We start from the raw sequence: 20,464 nt of genomic DNA, 5'->3' as shown, positions 1-20,464 counted from the left end.
GCGGGAGTACCTTCACCACACGGACTGCAGCGGTTCAAGAAGGCGGCTCACCACCACCTTCTCAAGGGCAATTAGGAATGGGCAATAAAAGCAGGACCTCGAAGGTTGTAATCTCTGGATTACTCCCGGTGCCACGCACTAGTGAGGATAGAGCAGATGAATGCGTGGCTAAAGAGTTGGTGCAGGAGGGAGGGCTTTAGTTTCCTGGATCACTGGGTCTGCTTCTGGGGAAGGTGGGACCTGTACAAGTCAGACGGGTTGCACCTGAACTGGAACAGGACCAACATCCTTGCGGGGAGGTTTGCTAGTACTGTTGGGGAGGGGGTTAAACTAACTTGGCAGGGGGATGGGATACGGAGTGGAGCTATAGTAGGGGGTGATGCACAGCCAATTATAGAGGAAAAACAAGCCAACCTGGAAGGCAGAGCAAATATGTAACGGCACAAGGGAGTATGGCAAGGCTGGATGGCATTTATTTTAATGCAAGGAGTCTTGCGAGTAAGGCAGATGAATTGAAGGTGTTGATGAATACATGGGAGTATGATATTGTTGCTATCACAGAGACATGGTTGAGGGAGGGGCAGGACTGGCAGCTCAATATTCCGGGGTATAGAATCTTCAGGCGAGGCAGAGGGGGGTGTAAAAGAGGAGGGGGTGTCACAATATTAATCAAGGAGTCAATTACTGCTGTAAGGAGGGATGATATCTTAGCAGGTTCCTCTAATGAGGCCATATGGATAGAACTTAAAAACAAAAAAGAGGCAAGCACTTTGCTGGGAGTGTCTATAGGCCCCCAAACAGTCAGGAGGAGATAGAGGAACAGATATGTAGGCAAATCTCAGAAGTGTAGGAATAATAGGGTAATAATAGTAGGGGATTTCAACTTCCCCAATATTAACTGGGATAGTCAGAGTGTGAAAGGCTTAGAGGGTGCGGAATTCTTAAAGTGCATCCAGGAGGGCTTTTTGAGCCAGCATGTAGAAAGTCCTACAAGAGAGGGGGCGGTACTGGACCTAATTCTAGGGAATGTAGCCGGGCAAGTGGTAGAAGTGTCAGTAGGAGAGCATTTTGGTGACAGTGACCATAATTCGGTGAGATTTAAGGTAGTCATGAAAAAGGACAAAGATGGACCGGAAATAAAGGTTCTAAATTGGGGAAAGGCCGATTTTAATATAAGGCAGGATCTGGCCAAAGTGGACTGGGATCAGTTACTTGTAGGAAAATCCACATCAGAGCAGTGGGAGTCTTTCAGAAAGGAAATAGAGAGAGTACAACGCCAACATGTTCCTGTAAAGGTCAAGGGTGGGACCAACAAGCCCAGGAAACCCTGGATGTCAAGGGATATACAAGAATGGATTAGGAAAAAAAGGGAGGCTTTTGGCAGATACAAAGGACTAAAAACAGTGGAAGCCCTAGGAGTATAGAAAGTGCAGGGGGGTAGTTAAAAAAGAAATTAGGAGTGTGAAGAGGGGGCATGAAAAAACACTGGCGGGCAAAATAAAGGAAAATCCCAAGGTGTTTTATAAGTATATTAAGGGCAAGAGGATAACCAGGGAAAGAGTAGGGCCCATTAGGGACCAAAGTGGCAATCTGTGTGTAGAGCCGGATGATGTAGGTGAGGTTTTAAATGAAGTTTTTGCATCTGTGTTCACTATGGAGAAGGATGATGTAGGCATAGAAATCAGGCAGGGGGACTGTGACATACTTGAACAAATTAGTATTGAGAGGGAGGAGGTACTAGCGGTTTTAGCGGGCTTAAAAGTAGATAAATCCCCAAGCCCAGACGAGATGTATCCCAGGCTGCTGTGTGAGGCAAGGGAGGAGATTGCAGGGACTCGGACACAAATTTTCAGAACCTCTCTGGCCACAGGGGAGGTGCCAGAGGACTGGAGGACAGCTAACATAGTACCATTATTCAAGAAGGGTAGTAGGGATAAATCATAATCATAATCAACTTTATTGTCATTGTTAGTGCACAAGTGCAGTACAACGAAATGTAGGCTTGCGGCTCCCGAGAGTGTACATTTAGATTAAGACATTTAAACATTCAACATTCATTTGGCTTGTAATACATTAACATAAACATAACCATAATAAAGTGCGTTGGCAGATGTGCAGGCTTTAGAGTTTATTTGTGGAGTTCAGTAGGATGACAGCCCTGGGAAAGAAGCTGTTCCTAAATCTGGTCGTACGGGTGCGAATGCATCTGTAGCGTCTCCCAGATGGCAGGAGGGCGAACAGACTGTGGCTGGGGTGGGTAGGGTCTTTGATGATGGACCGTGACCTCCGTAAACAGCGTTTCTGGTATATGTGCTCTATGGTCGGTAGCCGGGTGCCGGTAATGCGTTGGGCAGTTTTGACTACCCGCTGCAGGGCTTTCCGGTCATAGTAGCTACAGCTGCCATACCATACTGTGATACAGTTCGTCAGGATGCTCTCTATTGTGCAGCGGTAAAAGTTAGAGAGGATCAGGGGTGACAGGTTACATCCCTTCAGCCTCCTTAGGAAATATAGGCGCTGCTGGGCCTTCTTCACCAGAGAGGAGGTATTGAGGGACCAGGAGAGGTCTTCCGTGATGTGGACTCCGAGGAACTTAAAGCTGTCCACCCTTTCCACCACAGCCCCATTGATGTGGATGGGGGTGTGACTTCCGCCTTTAGACTTCCTGAAGTCCACAATGATTTCTTTGGTTTTCTTGATGTTAAGGGCCAGTGAGCCTACCATCAGTGGTAGGGAAATTATTGGAAAAAATTGAGGGACAAAATTAGTCTCCACTTGGAGAGGCAAGGATTAATCAAGGGTAATCAGCATGGCTTTGTCAGGGGGAGATCATGTCTGACCAAATTGATTGAATTTTTTGAGGGGGTGACTAGGTGTGTGGATGAGGGTAGTGCAGTTGATGTAGTCTACATGGACTTCAATAAGGCTTTTGACAAAGTCCCGCATGGGAGACTGGTCAAGAAGGTAAGAGCCCATGGGATCCAGGGCAATTTGGCACATTGGATCCAAAATTGGCTTAGTGGCAGGAGGCAGAGGGTGATGGTCGAAGGTTGTTTTTGTGACTGGAAGCCTGTGGCCAGTGGTGTACCGCAGGGATCGGTGCTGGATCCCTTGCTGTTTGTACTGTACATTAATGATTTAGATATGAATGTAGGAGGTATGATCAGTAAGTTCACAGATGACACGAAAATTGGTGGAGTGGTAAATAGCGAGGAGGGAAGCCTCAGTCTACAGGACGATATAGACAGGTTGGTCAGATGGGCAGAACAGTGGCAAATGGAATTTAACCCTGAAAAGTGTGAGGTGATGCATTTTGGGAGGACTAACAAGGCAAGGGAATACACAATGAATGGTAGGACCCTAGGAAGGACAGAGGATCAGAGGGACCTTGGTGTGCATGTACATAGATCCCTGAAGGCAGCAGGACAGGTAGATAAGGTGGTTAAGAAGGCATATGGGATACTTATATTCTATGCCTCGGCTAATGAAGGCAAGAGCAGGGAGGTTATGATGGAGCTGTACAAAATGCTAGTTAGGCCACAGCTGGAATAGTGTGTGCAGTTCTGGTCGCCACACTATAGGAAGGATGTGATTGCTTTGGAGAGGGTGCAGAGGAGATTTACCAGGATGTTACCTGGGCTGGAGCGCTTCAGCTATGAAGAGAGACTGGACAGGCTGGGGTTGTTTTCCTTGGAGCAGAGAAGGCTGAGGGGGGACCTGATTGAGGTGTACAAAATTATGAGGGGCGTAGATAGAAAGGAACATTTCCCCTTAGTAGAGGGGTCAATAACCAGGGGGTATAGTTTCAAGGTAAGGGGCAGGAGGTTTAGAGGGGATTTGAGGAAAAACTTTTTCACCCAGAGGGTGGTTGGAATCTGGAACTCACTGCCTGAAAGGGTGGTAGAGGCAGGAACCCTCACAACATTCAAGAAGCATTTAGATGAGCACTTGAAACGCCATAGCATACAAGGCTACGGACCAAGTGCTGGAAAATGGGATTAGAATAGACAGGGCTTGATGGTCGGCGTGGACACGATGGGCCGAAGGGCCTCTTTCTGTGCAGTAAAACTCTATGGCCTAGAAATTGGGTTGGGGCGCCAAAGTGGCGCAAAAGTCCCGAGCGCAGGATTTAGCGCAGCGATCGGAGTGATACCGATCGCCAGAAATTCAGTTTCAGTGCCCCTCGAGGGAGACGGGGCGAGGCTCGAGGCGCTCCGCGTCCCTCTTAGAGCGCTGAAACTGATTATCGCAGCACACATGCCGCAGCGCCACATGCTGCGGCACGGCACGCTGTGGTACTGCAGGCCTTCCTCCCACTGTTAAGGGGGAGGTGCCTGCAACAGCGCGATCCCCGATCGCGAGTGCCGGCAAATGAGCCCGGCACCAAGGAGAAGTGCCGGGCTCTCGGGAAACAGCCGGCAATGCCGCGGGGGGGGGGGTGAGGAGGCCGGGGATGGAGGTGCTGGCAGGCGGCCGCCCCGCACCTCCACCTTAACTTGCGCCGCTGCCGGCACAGTAAGGCCCCGTGAACCAGGCGCGGGTAGCGAGCGGCGCAACTGCGGCGTTCGCTACCAAATATCGCGAACGGGGCACGAATGGGGCGCTGCGCACACCGATGACGTCATCGGTGGCGGCGCAGCGCAAATGCCTAACGCCACCATTAGCGCCCCTACTGAATATCACGGGAGACGCAGCCAGTGGCGCTACAGCCACTGACTGCCTCTTTAGGCGCTAACAGGTGGCGCTACTCACCCAATTTCTCCCCCTATGACGTCCACATCCCGTGAATTAATTTTAAAAAACTCCCTCACTACTGCACTGGAGTGTAGCCTAGATTGTAGTCCTGGAGTAGGGCTTGAACCCTACGCTTCTAACTTGGAGGCAAGAGTGCTGCCAAACGAGCCACAAACGAACAGTTTCTCCTCATAATTTGGAAACCTTTATCAAATCTCCCCTTAACCGTCTCTGCTCTCAGGAGAACAGCCCAGCTTCTCTAGTCTCTCCACGTAACTGAAGTCCTGCATCCGTCTCCGAGTTTAAAAGTTAACCATCACTTGTTCAACATGCACTAGGCCATGGGTCAAACACCCAGCAGATACTCCTTGCTCTGAAATCAGGGTCCACAGTGCAAGATAACGTCTGCCAGTGTAGCCGCTCCCTGATCTCTACCAAGTGACCCCTAATCACAACACAGGGTTCACAGATGTCAAGCGGGGATAAGATCGGGTGTGATGCATTTTTCCGTTCAGCCATGATCAAATAACTTGTTGACACTCTGCCTTGGCTCTCATGCATGCACATGCACACACACAACCGACACTTGGGTAAGGTACTGGAAAGCTGCCGTAACCTTCAGCACATCCAAAACTTTGCTGTCCGTACCCTAACTCGCACCAAGTCCCGTTCACATATCACCCCCTGTGCTCACTGACCTACATTGGCTCCCAATCCGGCAACACCTTGATTTTAAAATTCTCATCCTTGTGATCAAATCCCTCCATGGCCTCGCCCCTCCCCATCTCTGTAACCTCCTCCAGCCCCACAACCCTCCGAAATATCTGCGCTCCTCCAATTCTGGCCTCTTGCGCATCCCTGAATTTAATCGCTCCACCATTGGTGGCCGTGCCTTCAGCCGTCTAGGCCCCAAGCTCTGGAATTCCCTCCCTAAACCTCCCGCCCCTCCTTTAAGACGTTCCTTAAAAACTTCTCTCTTTGATCAAGCTTTTAGTCACCTGTCCCAATATCTCTGTGTGACTCGGTGTCAAATTTTATCTGATTATGGTCTTGTGAGACGCCTTGGGACATTTTTGCTACGTTAAAGGTGCCATATAAATGCAAGCTTTTGTTGTTGCCAGTACCCTACCAAGACTCAGTGCTGTCAGGAGAAGGGAAACAATAAGCAGCCCTCCCGTTTAGGGTTATGGAGTTACTGCGTCTAACTCGTGCAGAGCCGAGATGGTCAGAAGTTTCCTTACCTCTGGTTTCTTTTCACCTTTCTTCTTCTCGCTCTCTTTCTTCTCGGCTTTAGGTTTTATATTCATTTTGCGTTTTATCTGATTGGCAGCTTTCGAAACAAAAGAACTGGTCATATCCCATTCATCCTGCGAGGGGGAAAGACAGAGTGAACAGCAACCCCATCCACAAACCCAGTCCCCCCCCCAAACCTCCGTCCCCGTCCCAGCATAAACAAGACCAATGACAGAGCGGATTCCCTTTTCTCTTGCTCAGTGTTTCAGTAGCTTAACAGGAGCAAGGGCGTCAGGAGAAGGCACGGACAGAAGCGCCTCTGTTAAACCGCCTAAAATCAGGATGTTAACAGTACGAAGGGATGACAGGAGGAACCCTTTTAACCCAAAATGTAATCAAGTCACATGGGAAGGACACTACACTGTCCGTTTCAGAGTGTAAAGGAGGCAAGAGAAAATTAATTAGATGCATTTCTGGAGATCGAAGAGTGTCAAGGCATACAAAGGAGGGCGGGGGGAAGTGGAGGTGGAGTGTCGAGTGATACGGGGGGAGGGGGAGTCGAGGGATACGGGGGGAGGGAGAATCGAGGGATACGGGGGGGAGGGAGAGTCGAGGGAGACGGGGGAGAGTCGAGGGATACGGGGGGGAGGGAGAATCGAGGGATACGGGGGGAGCCGAGGGATACGGGGGGAGTCGAGGGATACCGGGGGAGTCGAGGGATACCGGGGGAGTCGAGGGATACCGGGGGAGTCGAGGGATACCGGGGGAGTCGAGGGATACCGGGGGAGTCGAGGGATACCGGGGGAGTCGAGGGATACGGGGGAGTCGAGGGATACGGGGGAGGGGGAGTCGAGGGATACGGGGGGAGGGGGAGTCGAGGGATACGGGGGGAGGGGGAGTCGAGGGATACGGGGGGAGGGGGAGTCGAGGGAGACGGGGGGAGGGGGAGTCGAGGGAGACGGGGGGAGGGGGAGTCGAGGGATACGGGGGGGAGGGGGAGTCGAGGGATACGGGGAGAGTCGAGGGATACGGGGGGAGTCGAGGGATACGGGGGGAGTCGAGGGATACGGGGGGAGTCGAGGGATACGGGGGGAGTCGAGGGATACGGGGGGAGTCGAGGGATACGGGGGGAGTCGAGGGATACGGGGGGAGTCGAGGGATACGGGGGGAGTCGAGGGATACGGGGGGAGTCGAGGGATACGGGGGGAGTCGAGGGATACGGGGGGAGTCGAGGGATACGGGGGGAGTCGAGGGATACGGGGGGAGTCGAGGGATACGGGGGGAGGGGGAGTCGAGGGATACGGGGGGAGGGGGAGTCGAGGGATACGGGGGGAGGGGGAGTCGAGGGATACGGGGTGAGGGGGAGTCGAGGGATACGGGGGGAGGGGGAGTCGAGGGATACGGGGGAGGGGGAGTCGAGGGGAGGGGGAGTCGAGGGATACGGGGGGAGGGGGAGTCGAGGGATACGGGGGGAGGGGGAGTCGAGGGATACGGGGGGAGGGGGAGTCGAGGGATACGGGGGAGGGGGAGTCGAGGGATACGGGGAGGGGGAGTCGAGGGATACGGGGGGAGGGGGAGTCGAGGGATACGGGGGGAGGGGGAGTCGAGGGATACGGGGGGAGGGGGAGTCGAGGGATACGGGGGGAGGGGGAGTCGAGGGATACGGGGTGAGGGGGAGTCGAGGGATACGGGGGGAGGGGGAGTCGAGGGATACGGGGGGAGGGGGAGTCGAGGGATACGGGGGGAGGGGGAGTCGAGGGATACGGGGGAGGGGGAGTCGAGGGATACGGGGGGAGGGGGAGTCGAGGGATACGGGGGGAGGGGGAGTCGAGGGATACGGGGGGAGGGGGAGTCGAGGGATACGGGGGGAGGGGGAGTCGAGGGATACGGGGGGAGGGGGAGTCGAGGGATACGGGGGAGGGGGAGTCGAGGGATACGGGGGGAGGGGGAGTCGAGGGATACGGGGGGAGGGGGAGTCGAGGGATACGGGGGGAGGGGGAGTCGAGGGATACGGGGGGAGGGGGAGTCGAGGGATACGGGGGGAGGGGGAGTCGAGGGATACGGGGGGAGGGGGAGTCGAGGGATACGGGGGGAGGGGGAGTCGAGGGATACGGGGGGAGGGGGAGTCGAGGGATACGGGGGGAGGGGGAGTCGAGGGATACGGGGGGAGGGGGAGTCGAGGGATACGGGGGGAGGGGGAGTCGAGGGATACGGGGGGAGGGGGAGTCGAGGGATACGGGGGGAGGGGGAGTCGAGGGATACGGGGGGAGGGGGAGTCGAGGGATACGGGGGGAGGGGGAGTCGAGGGATACGGGGGGAGGGGGAGTCGAGGGATACGGGGGGAGGGGGAGTCGAGGGATACGGGGTGAGGGGGAGTCGAGGGATACGGGGTGAGGGGGAGTCGAGGGATACGGGGTGAGGGGGAGTCGAGGGATACGGGGTGAGGGGGAGTCGAGGGATACGGGGTGAGGGGGAGTCGAGGGATACGGGGTGAGGGGGAGTCGAGGGATACGGGGTGAGGGGGAGTCGAGGGATACGGGGTGAGGGGGAGTCGAGGGATACGGGGTGAGGGGGAGTCGAGGGATACGGGGGGAGGGGGAGTCGAGGGATACGGGGGGAGGGGGAGTCGAGGGATACAGGGGAGGGGGAGTCGAGGGATACGGGGGGAGGGGGAGTCGAGGGATACGGGGGGCGGGGGAGTCGAGGGATACGGGGGAGGGGGAGTCGAGGGATACGGGGGAGGGGGAGTCGAGGGATACGGGGGAGGGGGAGTCGAGGGATACGGGGGAGGGGGAGTCGAGGGATACGGGGGAGGGGGAGTCGAGGGATACGGGGGAGGGGGAGTCGAGGGATACGGGGGAGGGGGAGTCGAGGGATACGGGGGAGGGGGAGTCGAGGGATACGGGGGAGGGGGAGTCGAGGGATACGGGGGAGGGGGAGTCGAGGGATACGGGGGAGGGGGAGTCGAGGGATACGGGGGAGGGGGAGTCGAGGGATACGGGGGAGGGGGAGTCGAGGGATACGGGGGAGGGGGAGTCGAGGGATACGGGGGAGGGGGAGTCGAGGGATACGGGGGAGGGGGAGTCGAGGGATACGGGGGAGGGGGAGTCGAGGGATACGGGGGAGGGGGAGTCGAGGGATACGGGGGAGGGGGAGTCGAGGGATACGGGGGAGGGGGAGTCGAGGGATACGGGGGAGGGGGAGTCGAGGGATACGGGGGAGGGGGAGTCGAGGGATACGGGGGAGGGGGAGTCGAGGGATACGGGGGAGGGGGAGTCGAGGGATACGGGGGAGGGGGAGTCGAGGGATACGGGGGAGGGGGAGTCGAGGGATACGGGGGAGGGGGAGTCGAGGGATACGGGGGAGGGGGAGTCGAGGGATACGGGGGAGGGGGAGTCGAGGGATACGGGGGAGGGGGAGTCGAGGGATACGGGGGGAGGGGGAGTCGAGGGATACGGGGGGAGGGGGAGTCGAGGGATACGGGGGGAGGGGGAGTCGAGGGATACGGGGGGAGGGGGAGGGAGAGTCGAGGGTTACGGAGGGAGAAGAGTGAGGGGGACAGTCGAGGGATATGGCCGCGGGGGGGAGAAAGAGAGCAACGTTCCCATTAAGCTGCATGGCCGCTCCTGCTCCGGCTTCTCAATGGAAACACTGCGAATGCGCAGAAACTTGAACACCAAAAAAAGAGGGAACATTGGGAGAGAGTCGAGGGTTATGGCAAGGTGATTAGGTGAGGTGTTTCTATTAAAAAGGAATGCTAATGACATTTCCTCAAATTTCTCCACAATCACATGATTCCAATAGTGGATGCAAGTGTTCAATAAGCATGTGTGCTCTGGGTGGAGCCAGCTTGATGGGTCCAACGGCCTTCCCTTGCTCCAGGCTTTCACATTCAATGCAAGATGGTCACTCGATTCTGAAGGTGCGGCGGAGAGACTGGGTCCCGAGAGGAGGCTGCTGGCTGACCCACCTCCGGCCAGGGACCAGTGCATGGGGCGGGGGGGGGGAGGGGGAAACCACTCGATATTGCTGCCCCACACCACCCCCCGCCACCTCCCTCCCCCACCCCCCGCCACACCAACAGCCCCGACAAAAGTAGGGAGGGAAAAACTTCAAATCCCTTAGCCCATCTATATAAAGCCATCACTGCTAACTCGGCCCCATCAGCTGGAGCTCTGCAAAGCCCAGGTCCTTACCTCGGATTTATACACTGATTTATCGGCTGTGTTCTCATCCTCACCCTCTCTATCCCTCTTCGCTTTACCGTGTTTAGCAGCCACTTTCATACTATTCTCATTTCTACTGTTAGCTTTGTCGGAGCTTTGATTTTTGCACACCGAAGGCCCTTTCTCAGGTGACGGAGCAAGACCACGTTTAATATTTCCACTCACTTCTTCATCATCCTCTTCTCCGTCACTACAACTTTCTTTCTTTGATAAAACTTTCTGCAGACAGAACAGACCCAGTGTTAAGATAAAACTTTTCAGTGCTATTCGTAAATTAGTATGAACCCAGCACACTCCGCACAAACCGGGTACGGCAAGGACACCACACCAAAACAGGCGGCTAGACACAGCGTCTGGGGGGGAAGTATAGCAGAAAGAATAAGCTGCTTTATACAGTCCCACAATGTGATAATGACCAGATAAATGGGATAAATATTGACCAGGCACTGGGAGGAACTACCCTGCTCCTCTTCGAATAGTGCCATGGGATCCTTTAGATCCATCCGAGAGGGAAGAGGGGGCCTTGGTTTAACGTCTCTTTCACGGGCTTTTTTTTTTATACAGAGACCGGTGTCGGGAGCAACAGGAGAGTACAGTGAGTATTTAAACTCACTGATGTAAGAAAACTACTGGGCACTTGGTCTAAGCGTTAAACAAAGCTTTAATCAACTGTTTTACAACATGGAGGTCCAATTGTGTCCTTCACTAGTTCGTGTTAAGAATGTCCTGCGCAAGCTGGGCCCGTGCCAGAGTATTTATACGCTCCCTGGACAGCGCCACCCGCAGGCCACTCAGTATTATTTCATAAGTCTTTCTTTCATGAATGACTGATTCATGTCACTCACTTTCGCGGGCTTTATTTATTTATTTATTTTTACAGAGGCCAGTGTCAGGAGCAACAGGAGAGAACAGTAAGTATTTAAACTCACTATCGCGGGCTTTTTTTTTACCGAGGGCGGTGTCGGGAGCAACAGGAGAGAACAGTGAGTATTTATAACTCACTTTCGCGGGCTTTTTTTTACCGAGGTCGGTGTCGGGAGCAACAGGAGAGAACAGTGAGTATTTAAACTCACTTTCGCGGGTTTTTTCAGAGGCTTACCAATCTCGCAGACCGGCGGCGGCAGCATTCCAGAGCCAAGTCACGATTCAAAAAGTGATGCGGGCAAGAGGAAGCAGCTGATTGGGCGAGTACAGCCAGGTGAGTATTTATACTACTCTATAGTTTGACAGTTAAGGTTAATAGTTTATAAAGTTTAGAAGGTCTTAATTTTTGTGGTTATAGCTTCTAAGGTCTCTGTTGTGTAGCGGGGAGTGCTAGTAAACAAGGGCCCTTGAGTATATCATTTAATTGTAGTGTAATTAGTGGTATTGATCTGATTTAATTTAAATTAAAGGGTAAGTCATGGTAGCACAGCTCGGGCCCCGTGGCATGCTCCTCCTGCACTATGTGGGAAATCAGGGACACTTCCTGTGTCCCTGGCGACCATGTGTGCGGGAAGTGTATCTAGCTGCAGCTACTGGCAGACCGCATTGTAGCGCTGGAGCTGCGAATGGATACATACTGGAGCATTCGCGATGCTGAGGACATCGTGGATAGCACGTTTAATGAGTTGGTCACACCGCAGGTAAAGGCTGCACAGGCAGAAAGGGAATGGGTGACCGCCAGGCAAAGTAGTAGGCGCAGGCAGTTAGTGCAGGGGTCCCCTGTGGCCATCCCCCTCTCAAACAAATATACCACTTCGGATATTGTTGAGGGAGATGGCTTATCGGGGGAAGGCAGCAGCAGCCAACTTCCTGGCACCATGGGTGGTTCTGCTGCACAGGACGGGAGGAAAGAGTGGGAGAGCTATAGTGATAGGAGATTCTATTGTAAGGGGAATAGATAGGCGTTTCTGCGGCCGCAAATGAGACTCCAGGATGGTATGTTGCCTCCCTGGTGCAAAGGTCAAGGATGTCTCGGGGCGGTTGCAGGGCATTCTGGAGGGGAAGGGTGAACAGCCAGTTGTCGTGGTGCATACAGGTACCAACGATATAGGTAAAAAACGGGATGAGGTCCTAAAAGCTGAATATAGGGTTAGGAGGTAAATTAAAAAATAGGACCTCAAAGGTAGTAATCTCAGGATTGTTACCAGTGCCACGTGCGAGTCAGAGTAGAATTAGAAGGATATTTCAGGTGAATACGTGGCTAGAGGAATGGTGCAATTCAATTTCAATTTCAATTTTATTTGTCACATAACCAAATACAACAAGTGAAATCCAGTCAGTGAAATGCTTTTTTCTTAACGAGCCGAGCGCACCAAGCAGCAAATGACACTTAGCTGCCTGGTACGCACGGAGCCCGCAAGGACGGCAGCCATCTTCATCGGCGCCATCACAATAGGGTCGGCTCTCGCCTTGCTCCGCCTTTCCCGCACTCCTGCCCGACAATCTTCAGCCGCCGTGGTACCGACATCCCGGGGCCTGCTTCTCTCTGGCTCTCCTTCCACTTATCAATCTTTATCTTAAACCTTCTTTGTGGTCTGGTACTTCAAGGAATGGGAGGGTCTGGCATCATACAGCAAAGGTCCCTTCACCAAATGTAGATCATGAGTTGCAATGGTTGCCAACGTTCTCCTCTGACAGACATCATCGTGTAATTTGGTCTGAGCTACGAGGAATCGTTTCAGTGCATTTCCCAGTCGCAGGTTCATTCCTTCTACAATGCAGCACACAATATAAGGCCTGACATCCTTGATACTGAGAGTGACTTTCACCAGCATGGAAGGACTTTCAGAAACGTGCAGCACTCGCACCACCAATTTGTTCAGGTCTTCCATCCCATCCGATTCACCATCATTGTCCTTCTTCACAGCTTTCTTTATCTTCCTGGCTTTCTCCTTCAGCTCATTCTTCTCCGCACTGTCCATTTTCCCTTTCCCCTTGCCACGGCCCCCTGACCTCAGATAGTCCAAGATGGATTTGGTCTGGCATCCATTCACCATTTTTTCTAGTCGTTTATCTTTTAATTTGTTTCCTTTGAAGTTTATTTCTTTCAGCTTGGGACAGTCAGTGAGCTCGCAAGGAATCTCCGAGAGCTGGTTGTTGGAAAGGTCGAGAGTCCGCAGCGCCGGCAGCTCGCTGACTCCGGGGCCCAGCTCCTGGATGCAGTTGTCAGCGGCGCTGAGGCTGCTGAGCAGCGCCAGGCCGGGCCCCAGGATCTCCGGGGGAAAGGCCCGCCAGCCGGTTGGCCGAGACGTTGAGGGTGGCGAGGCGGAGGCAGCGGCAGCAGCGGAGCGTGGCGGGCAGGGCCTCCAGCCGGTTGGGAGGGATTCAAATTCCTGCGACACTGGAACTGGTTCTGGGGGAGGCGGGACCAGTACAAACTGGACGGTTTGCATCTGGGCGGGACCGGGACTGATGTCCTAGGGGGAGTGTTTGCTAGTGTTGTTGGGCAGGGTTTAAACTAAAATGGCAGGGGATGGCATTAAATGGGAAATTAGAGACGCGTGCAATAAGGGCACGGCAGTTGTCATGGGTGACTTTAATCTACATATAGATTGGGTTAACCAAATTAGCAACAATACTGTGGAGGAGGAATTCCTGGAGTGTATACGGGATGGTTTCCTGGACCAATATGTCGAGGAACCAACTAGAGATCAGGCCATCTCAGACTGGGTATTATGTAATGAGAAAGGATTAATTAGCAATCTTGTTGTGTGAGGCCCCTTGGGTCGGAGCGATCATAATATGATAGAATTCTTCATTAAGATGGAGAGTGAAGTAGTTGATTCAGAGACTAGGTTCCTGAATTTAAATAAAGGAAACTACGATGGTATGAGGCGCGAGTTGGGTAGGATTGATTGGGGAATGTCACTCAAAGGGTTGACGGTGGATAGGCTATGGCAAACATTCAAAGATCGCATGAACTACAGAATTTGTTCATCCCAGTTTGGCATAAAAATAAAAAGGTAACTCAACCGTGGCTAACAAGGGAAATTAGGGATAGCATAAGAACCAAGGAGAGGACATATAAATTGGCCAGAAAAAGCAGTAAACCTGAGGATTGGGAGCTGTTTAGGATTCAACAAAGGAGGACAAAGGGATTAATTAAGGGGAAAATAGAGTATGAGAGTAAGCTTTCAGGGAACATAAAAACTGACTGTAAAAGCTTTTATAGATATTGTGAAGAGAAAAAGATTGGTGAAGTCAAGCGTAGGTCCCTTGCAGTCAGAATCAGGGGAATTTATAATGGGGAACAAAGAAATTGCAGACCAATTAAATACATACTTTGGTTCTGTCTTCACAAAGGAGGACATAAATAACCTCCCAGAGATGTCGGGGAACATAGGGTCTAATGAGAGGGAGGAACTGAAAGAAATCAGTATTTGTAGGGAAATGGTGTTAGGGAAATTGACGGGATTGAAGGCCGATAAATCCCCAGGGCCTGATAATCTACATCCTAGGGTACTTAAGGAAGTGGCCCTAGAAATAGTAGATGCATTGCTGATCATCTTCCAAAATTCTATAGACTCTGGAACAGTACCCATGGATTGGAGGGTAGCTAATGTTACCCCACTATTCAAAAAAGGTGGTAGAGAGAAAATGGGGAATTACAGACCGGTAAGCCTGACATCGGTAGTGGGGAAAATGCTAGAGTCCATTATAAAAGATGTAATAGCAGAGCACTTGGAAAACAGTGATGGGATCGGACAAAGTCAACATGGATTTACAAAAGGTAAACCTTGCTTGACTAATCTACTGGAATTTTTTGAGGATGTAACTGGTAAAATAGATAAGGGAGAACCAGTGGATGTGGTGTATTTGGACTTTCAGAAGGTTTTCGATAAGGTCCCGCATAAGAGATTAGCGTGCAAAGTTAAAGCACATGGGATTGGGGGTAAGGTACTGACTTGGATAGAGAACTGGTTAGCAGACAGGAAGTAAAGAGTTGGAATAAACGGGTCATTTTCCGAGTGGCAGGCAGTGACTAGTGGGGTACCGCAGGGATCGGTGCCATGACCCCAGCTATTCACAATATACATTAATGATCTAGACGAGGGAGCTAAATGTAATATCTCCAAGTTTGCAGACGACACAAAGCTGGGTGGGCGTGTGTGCTGTGAGGAGGATGCAGAGAAACTCCAGTATGATTTGGACAGGTTGGGTGATTGGGCAGATGCATGGCAGATGCAATATAATGTGGATAAATGTGAGGTTATCCACTTTGGTGGCAAAAACAGTAAGGTAGATTATTATCTGAACGGCAATAGATTGGGAAAAGTGGAAGTACGACGAGACCTGGGTGTCCTTGTGCACCAGTCACTGAAGGTAAGCATGCAAGTGCAGCAGGCGGTTAAGAAGGCAAATGGTATGTTGGCCTTCATAGCGAGAGGATTCGAGTACAGGAGCAAGGATGTCTTGCTGCAGTTGTACAGGGCCTTGGTGAGACCACATCTTGAGTATTGTGTGCAGTTTTGGTCGCCTTATCTGAGGAAGGATGTTCTTGCCATGGAGGGAGTGCAGCGAAGATTCACCAGACTGATACCTGGGATGGCAGGAATGACGTATGAAGAGAGATTGGGTCGATTAGAATGATAGGGGATCTCATTGAAACTTATTAAATTCTAACAGGACTAGACAGACTAGATGCAGGAAGGATGTTCCCGATGGCGGGGGAGTCCAGAACCAGGGGTCACAGTCTAAGGATAAAGGGGTAAGCCATTTAGGACTGAGATGAGGAGGAATTTCTTCACCCAGAGAGTGGTGAACCTGTGGAATTCTCTACCACACAAGGCAGTTGAGACCAATTCATTAAATATATTCAAGAAGGAGTTGGATATATTTCTTAAGGCTAAAGGGATCAAGGGATATGGGGAGAAAGCAGGGACAGGGTACTGAATTTGGATGATCAGCCATGATCTCATTAAATGGCGAAACAGGCTCGAGGGGCCGAATGGCCGACTCCTGCTCCTATCTTCTATGTTTCTATGTCTCATCTCAAAGACTTGAGGTGGATTAACTTAGCACTGACAGCACTAGATTGTTTCCTGGGATGAGAGGGCTGTCCTATGAGAAGAGATTGAGTAGATTGGGCCAATACTCTCTAGAGTTTAGACGAATGAAAGGTGATCTCATTGATTAATAATGGAAAATAAGGAGATGGCAGTTGAATTGAACAGGTATTTTGCATCGGTTTTCACTATAGAGGATTCAAGTAACATTCCAGAAATAGCTGTAAATCAGGAAATGGAAGGGAGGGAGGAACTCAAGAAATTTACATTCACCAGTGAAGTGGTACTGAGCAATTTGTTGGAGCTGCGGGCTGACAAGTCCCCGTGTCCTAATGGACTTTATCCTAGGGTCTTAAAAAAAGTGGCTGGTGAGACAGTTGATGTGTTGGTTTTAATTTTCAAAAACTCCTTAAGATTCGGGGAAGGTTCCATTAGATTGGAAAATAGCAAATGTAACTCCTTTATTCAAAAAGGGAGGGAGGGAGACAGAAAGCAGGAAACTACAGGCCAGTTAGCTTAACATCTGTCACAGGGAAGATGTTAGAAACCATTATTAAAGACATTACCTTGAACTTTTCTAAATGCCCTGCTATAATCAGGCAGAGTCAACATGGTTTTGTGAAAGGGAAATCATGTTTCACCAATTTATTTGAGTTATTTGAGGAAGTAACATGTGCTGTGGATAAAGGGGAACCGTATACTTCCAGAAGGCATTTGATAAGGTGCCACTTCAAAGGTTATTGCAGACAATAAAAGCTCATGGTGTAGGGGGTAACATATTGGCATGGATAGAAGATTGGCTAGCTAACAGGAATCAGAGAGTAGGCATGAATGGGTCATTTTCTGGTTGGCAAGATGTAACGAGTGGTGTGCCAAAGGGATCGGTGCTGGGGCCTCAACTTTTTACAATTTATATAAATGACTTGGATGAAGGGACCGAAGGTATGGTTGCTAAATTTGCTGATGACACAAAGATAGGTAGGAAAGTAAATTGTGAAGAGGACATAAGTGTTGTGTCGGTACCTTTCTACCTAGACACAATTTAGGACTCAGAACGCAGAGATTCAAACATGAAGTGTTTTATTGGAAGGAAAGGAAGTTCTGGCAAGTTCCGAACAAAGAGAGCTAAACTTAACCGAGAGAATACCCAACCATTTATCTCCTGTGACAGCGCCACCACAGGTGGGAGGAGAACACACAATAGAACACACAATACATAACATTTCCTCCCCTCTTAAATGGAAGGTCCACATTATTCCTCAATAGGTAAGTTACTTTCAATACACTCAACTAACCAAGGGTAGAGGTAGACTGCCTCAAACCCTGACTTTACCCTGGGGTTTATTCTGCCCCAGTCTTGTGGGTAAGTCACTAAGCCTACAGATCAAAGCGTCTTGGAGGCCGCCGCTCTCTGACAGGATACCGGCGGTCATCGCTGGCTTCCACAGCAGTAGGCATTGACACAGGCCTGGATGGAGAAGGTGCCTGTGTCAGTTGAAAGTCAGGAGTTTGCACAGGTGGAACAGTCTCTTTGACTTCCTGTGTTGGAGAAGAGCACTGTGGCAAAGGATGCTGGTTTGCGGTATCATTCGGAAACAGTTCAGGCCAACCAGCCGTTGGAGCCTCTGTGGCTGTCTCTGCTCCTAGCAACAGTTGATCTGTGTGTCTTCTCCAGACGACGTCCTCAGCAGTCTCAACCGTGTAAGACACAGGGCCTGTCTGCGCGATCACCGTAGCAGGAACCCATTTCAGTCCAGTGTTGTAGTTTCGAGCTAGGACGTGCTCTCCAGGGTGAAACCGTCTCTCCTTGGCTCTTTTCTCTCTTTTCAACTTGAGCTTGTTGTTGACGATGGACAACCTGCTCTGCCCTTGGAGGTTTGAGTAAGTCAAAACTTGTCCGCAACTGCCTCTTCATCATGAGCGAAGCGGGGGAAGTTTTGGTTGTGGCATGCGCCTCGTTCCTGTAGGACAACAGGAAGCTGTTCAGACGTTGGTAGATTGAGCCCTGACCTTGCGATGCCTTCAAGGCGTGCTTCAAAGTTTGCACGAGCCTTTCTGCCTGGCCATTAGTAATGGGATGATAGGGCGCAGACCTGATGTGTTGGACACCATTCACATGCAGGAAGGTTGCAAACTCCTGTGATACAAATTGTGGACCAGTCACTTACGAGTTGTTCCGGTGAGCCATAACGGCTGAACATCTCACCAAGTTTCTCAATTGTTTTCTCTGCCGTGGTAGACCTCATCACAGCGACCTCCGGCCACTTGCTACGAGCGTCCACAACCACCATAAACATCTTCCCTTCGAAAGGACCGGCGAAGTCCACATGTACTCACTGCCACACTTCTGCAAGCCAATCCCAGGGGTGTAGGGTTGCCAGCTGTGGAACATTCCGGACCGTTTGACATGGGGAACATGTTTTGGCTTACTCCTCAATATTCCCATCGAGACCTGGCCACCAGAAGTAGCTTCTTGCCATTTCCTTCATCCGAACCATCCCACTGTGGCCTGTATGAAGTTGTTGCAGTATAGGTTCCCTCAGAGGTGGCGGAATGATGACACAGCGTCCCCAAAGAAGACAACTTGCCTGGACGGAGAGCTCATTTCTTTTTGAAACATAAGGTTTCAAACTAGGAGAATCTCCTATCGCTCTCCCTCGAATGACATCGTCCATTACCTCAGACAGGACTGGATCGTTGCGGGTGTACCTTCGCACCTGAACTGCAGTGACAGGTGCTCCCTCCACTTGTCTAAAGTAGAAGATGTCTATCTGACGAGGCTCTGGGGGAGTAACAGGCAAGGGTAGCCTCGAGAGACCGTCTGCGTTGCCGTGCAAGTCCGATTTGCGATATTTGATGTCGTATGTGTGTCCTGACAACAGTAAAGCCCACCTTTGCATCCTGCTTGCAGCGAGAGACGGAATTCCGGTGTGGGGCCCGAAGATTGAAGTCAATGGACGGTGGTCTGTCAGGAGTGTGAACCTTCTCCCAAACAGGTACTGATGAAATTTTCGAATTCCAAAAACGATTCCCAAGGCCTCGCGCTCGACCTGCGCATAGTTACTCTCGGCCTTGTTCAAGGTGCATGATGCGAAGGCGATAGGTTTCTCTTCACCCGAAGGCATGATGTGGGATATGACTGCTCCCACACCATATGGTGATGCATCACATGCTAGCTGCACGGGTAGCTTTGGGTCGAAGTGTGTCAGGACCTCCGAATTCAGCAATGCTTTCTTTGCTTGGGCGAAAGCTTCGTTGCACAGTTCAGTCCATTTCCATGTTTTGCCTTGACATAGCAACTGATGTAACGGCTTCAGCAATGTTGCTAAGTCTGGAATAAACTTCCCATAGTAGTTAAGTAGCCCCAGAAATGAACGTAACTGGCTCACATTCTGGGGTGCTGGGGCCTCCACGATCGCCTTGACCTTTGGCAGCGCCTTATGCAGGCCAGTAGCGTCAATCACATGCCCCAGGTACTCAACTGAAGACTGAAAGAATTCACATTTGTCTTTACGAACTCTGAGTCCGTACTCTTTCAGTCGTTGTAGTGTCGCATCCAAGTTCAGAAGATGATCCTCCTCATTTGTCCCAGTGACAAGGATGTCGTCCAGGTAGCACTGGACTCCTGGCAGTCCACTCAAAATCTGATCCATTGCCCTTTGGAATAGAGCAGGGGCCGACGTAATTCCAAACGGAAGGCGGCAGTACCTGTATAGCCCCTTGTGTGTCACAATTGTCAGCAGCTCCTTTGATTTGTCATCGACATGCATTTGTAGATAAGCCTGGCATAAGTCTATTTTGCTGAACTTTTGCCCTCCGGCCAGGCCCATAAAAAGATCATCAATGAGGGGAAGAGGGTACTGTTCCGCAGACAGCACCGGGTTAATAGTCACTTTAAAATCCCCGCAGATTCGAACAGATCCATCCTTTTTCAGGACAGGAACAATGGGTGTGGCCCATTTGCTCACGCTCACAGGCTCCAGGACTCCATTCTCGACTAAGGCCTCCAAGTTAGCCTCAACTTTTGGCCTAATTGCATAGGGTACAGGTCGGGCTTTGTGAAACTTCGGCTTGCTGTCAGGTTTAATGTCCAGTCTCACGCTGATCTTTTTCATGCTCCCAAGTTCCCCATTGAAGAGTTCTGCATGTTTGTTTAACACTGCAGTCAGACCTGACTCCCCTTTTGACATCATGCAGACTGCAGGCCAGTCCAGCGTGATTTTCTCTAGCCACGCACGTCCCAGTAGCGATGGGTAATTTCCCTTTACCACATATAGTGGC

The 20,464-nt window shown here is 51.5% G+C and overlaps 1 protein-coding gene across 1 annotated transcript in view; it reads right to left on the bottom strand.

Moving 5' to 3' along the window:
• LOC147123830 (uncharacterized) overlaps positions 1 to 20,464 on the bottom strand; it is a 99,832-nt gene that overhangs the window by 38,669 nt on the left and 40,699 nt on the right. The window contains exons 7-8 of the mRNA XM_085976318.1: positions 10,164 to 10,412; positions 5,976 to 6,101 (exon numbers count right to left, since the gene is read on the bottom strand). Of these exons, the coding sequence (XP_085832444.1) occupies positions 5,976 to 6,101; positions 10,164 to 10,412 (375 nt within the window). The remainder of the gene's footprint in view (positions 1 to 5,975; positions 6,102 to 10,163; positions 10,413 to 20,464) is intronic.

Source organism: Somniosus microcephalus, chromosome 2, assembly GCF_052327205.1.
Source record: "Somniosus microcephalus isolate GS21.2 chromosome 2, FLI_Smic_1.0, whole genome shotgun sequence".
In the NCBI taxonomy this organism is placed as follows: Eukaryota; Metazoa; Chordata; class Chondrichthyes; order Squaliformes; family Somniosidae; genus Somniosus; species Somniosus microcephalus.
Note: the sequence above shows the minus strand (reverse complement) of the source record. Positions and strands in the feature narration are given on the sequence as shown.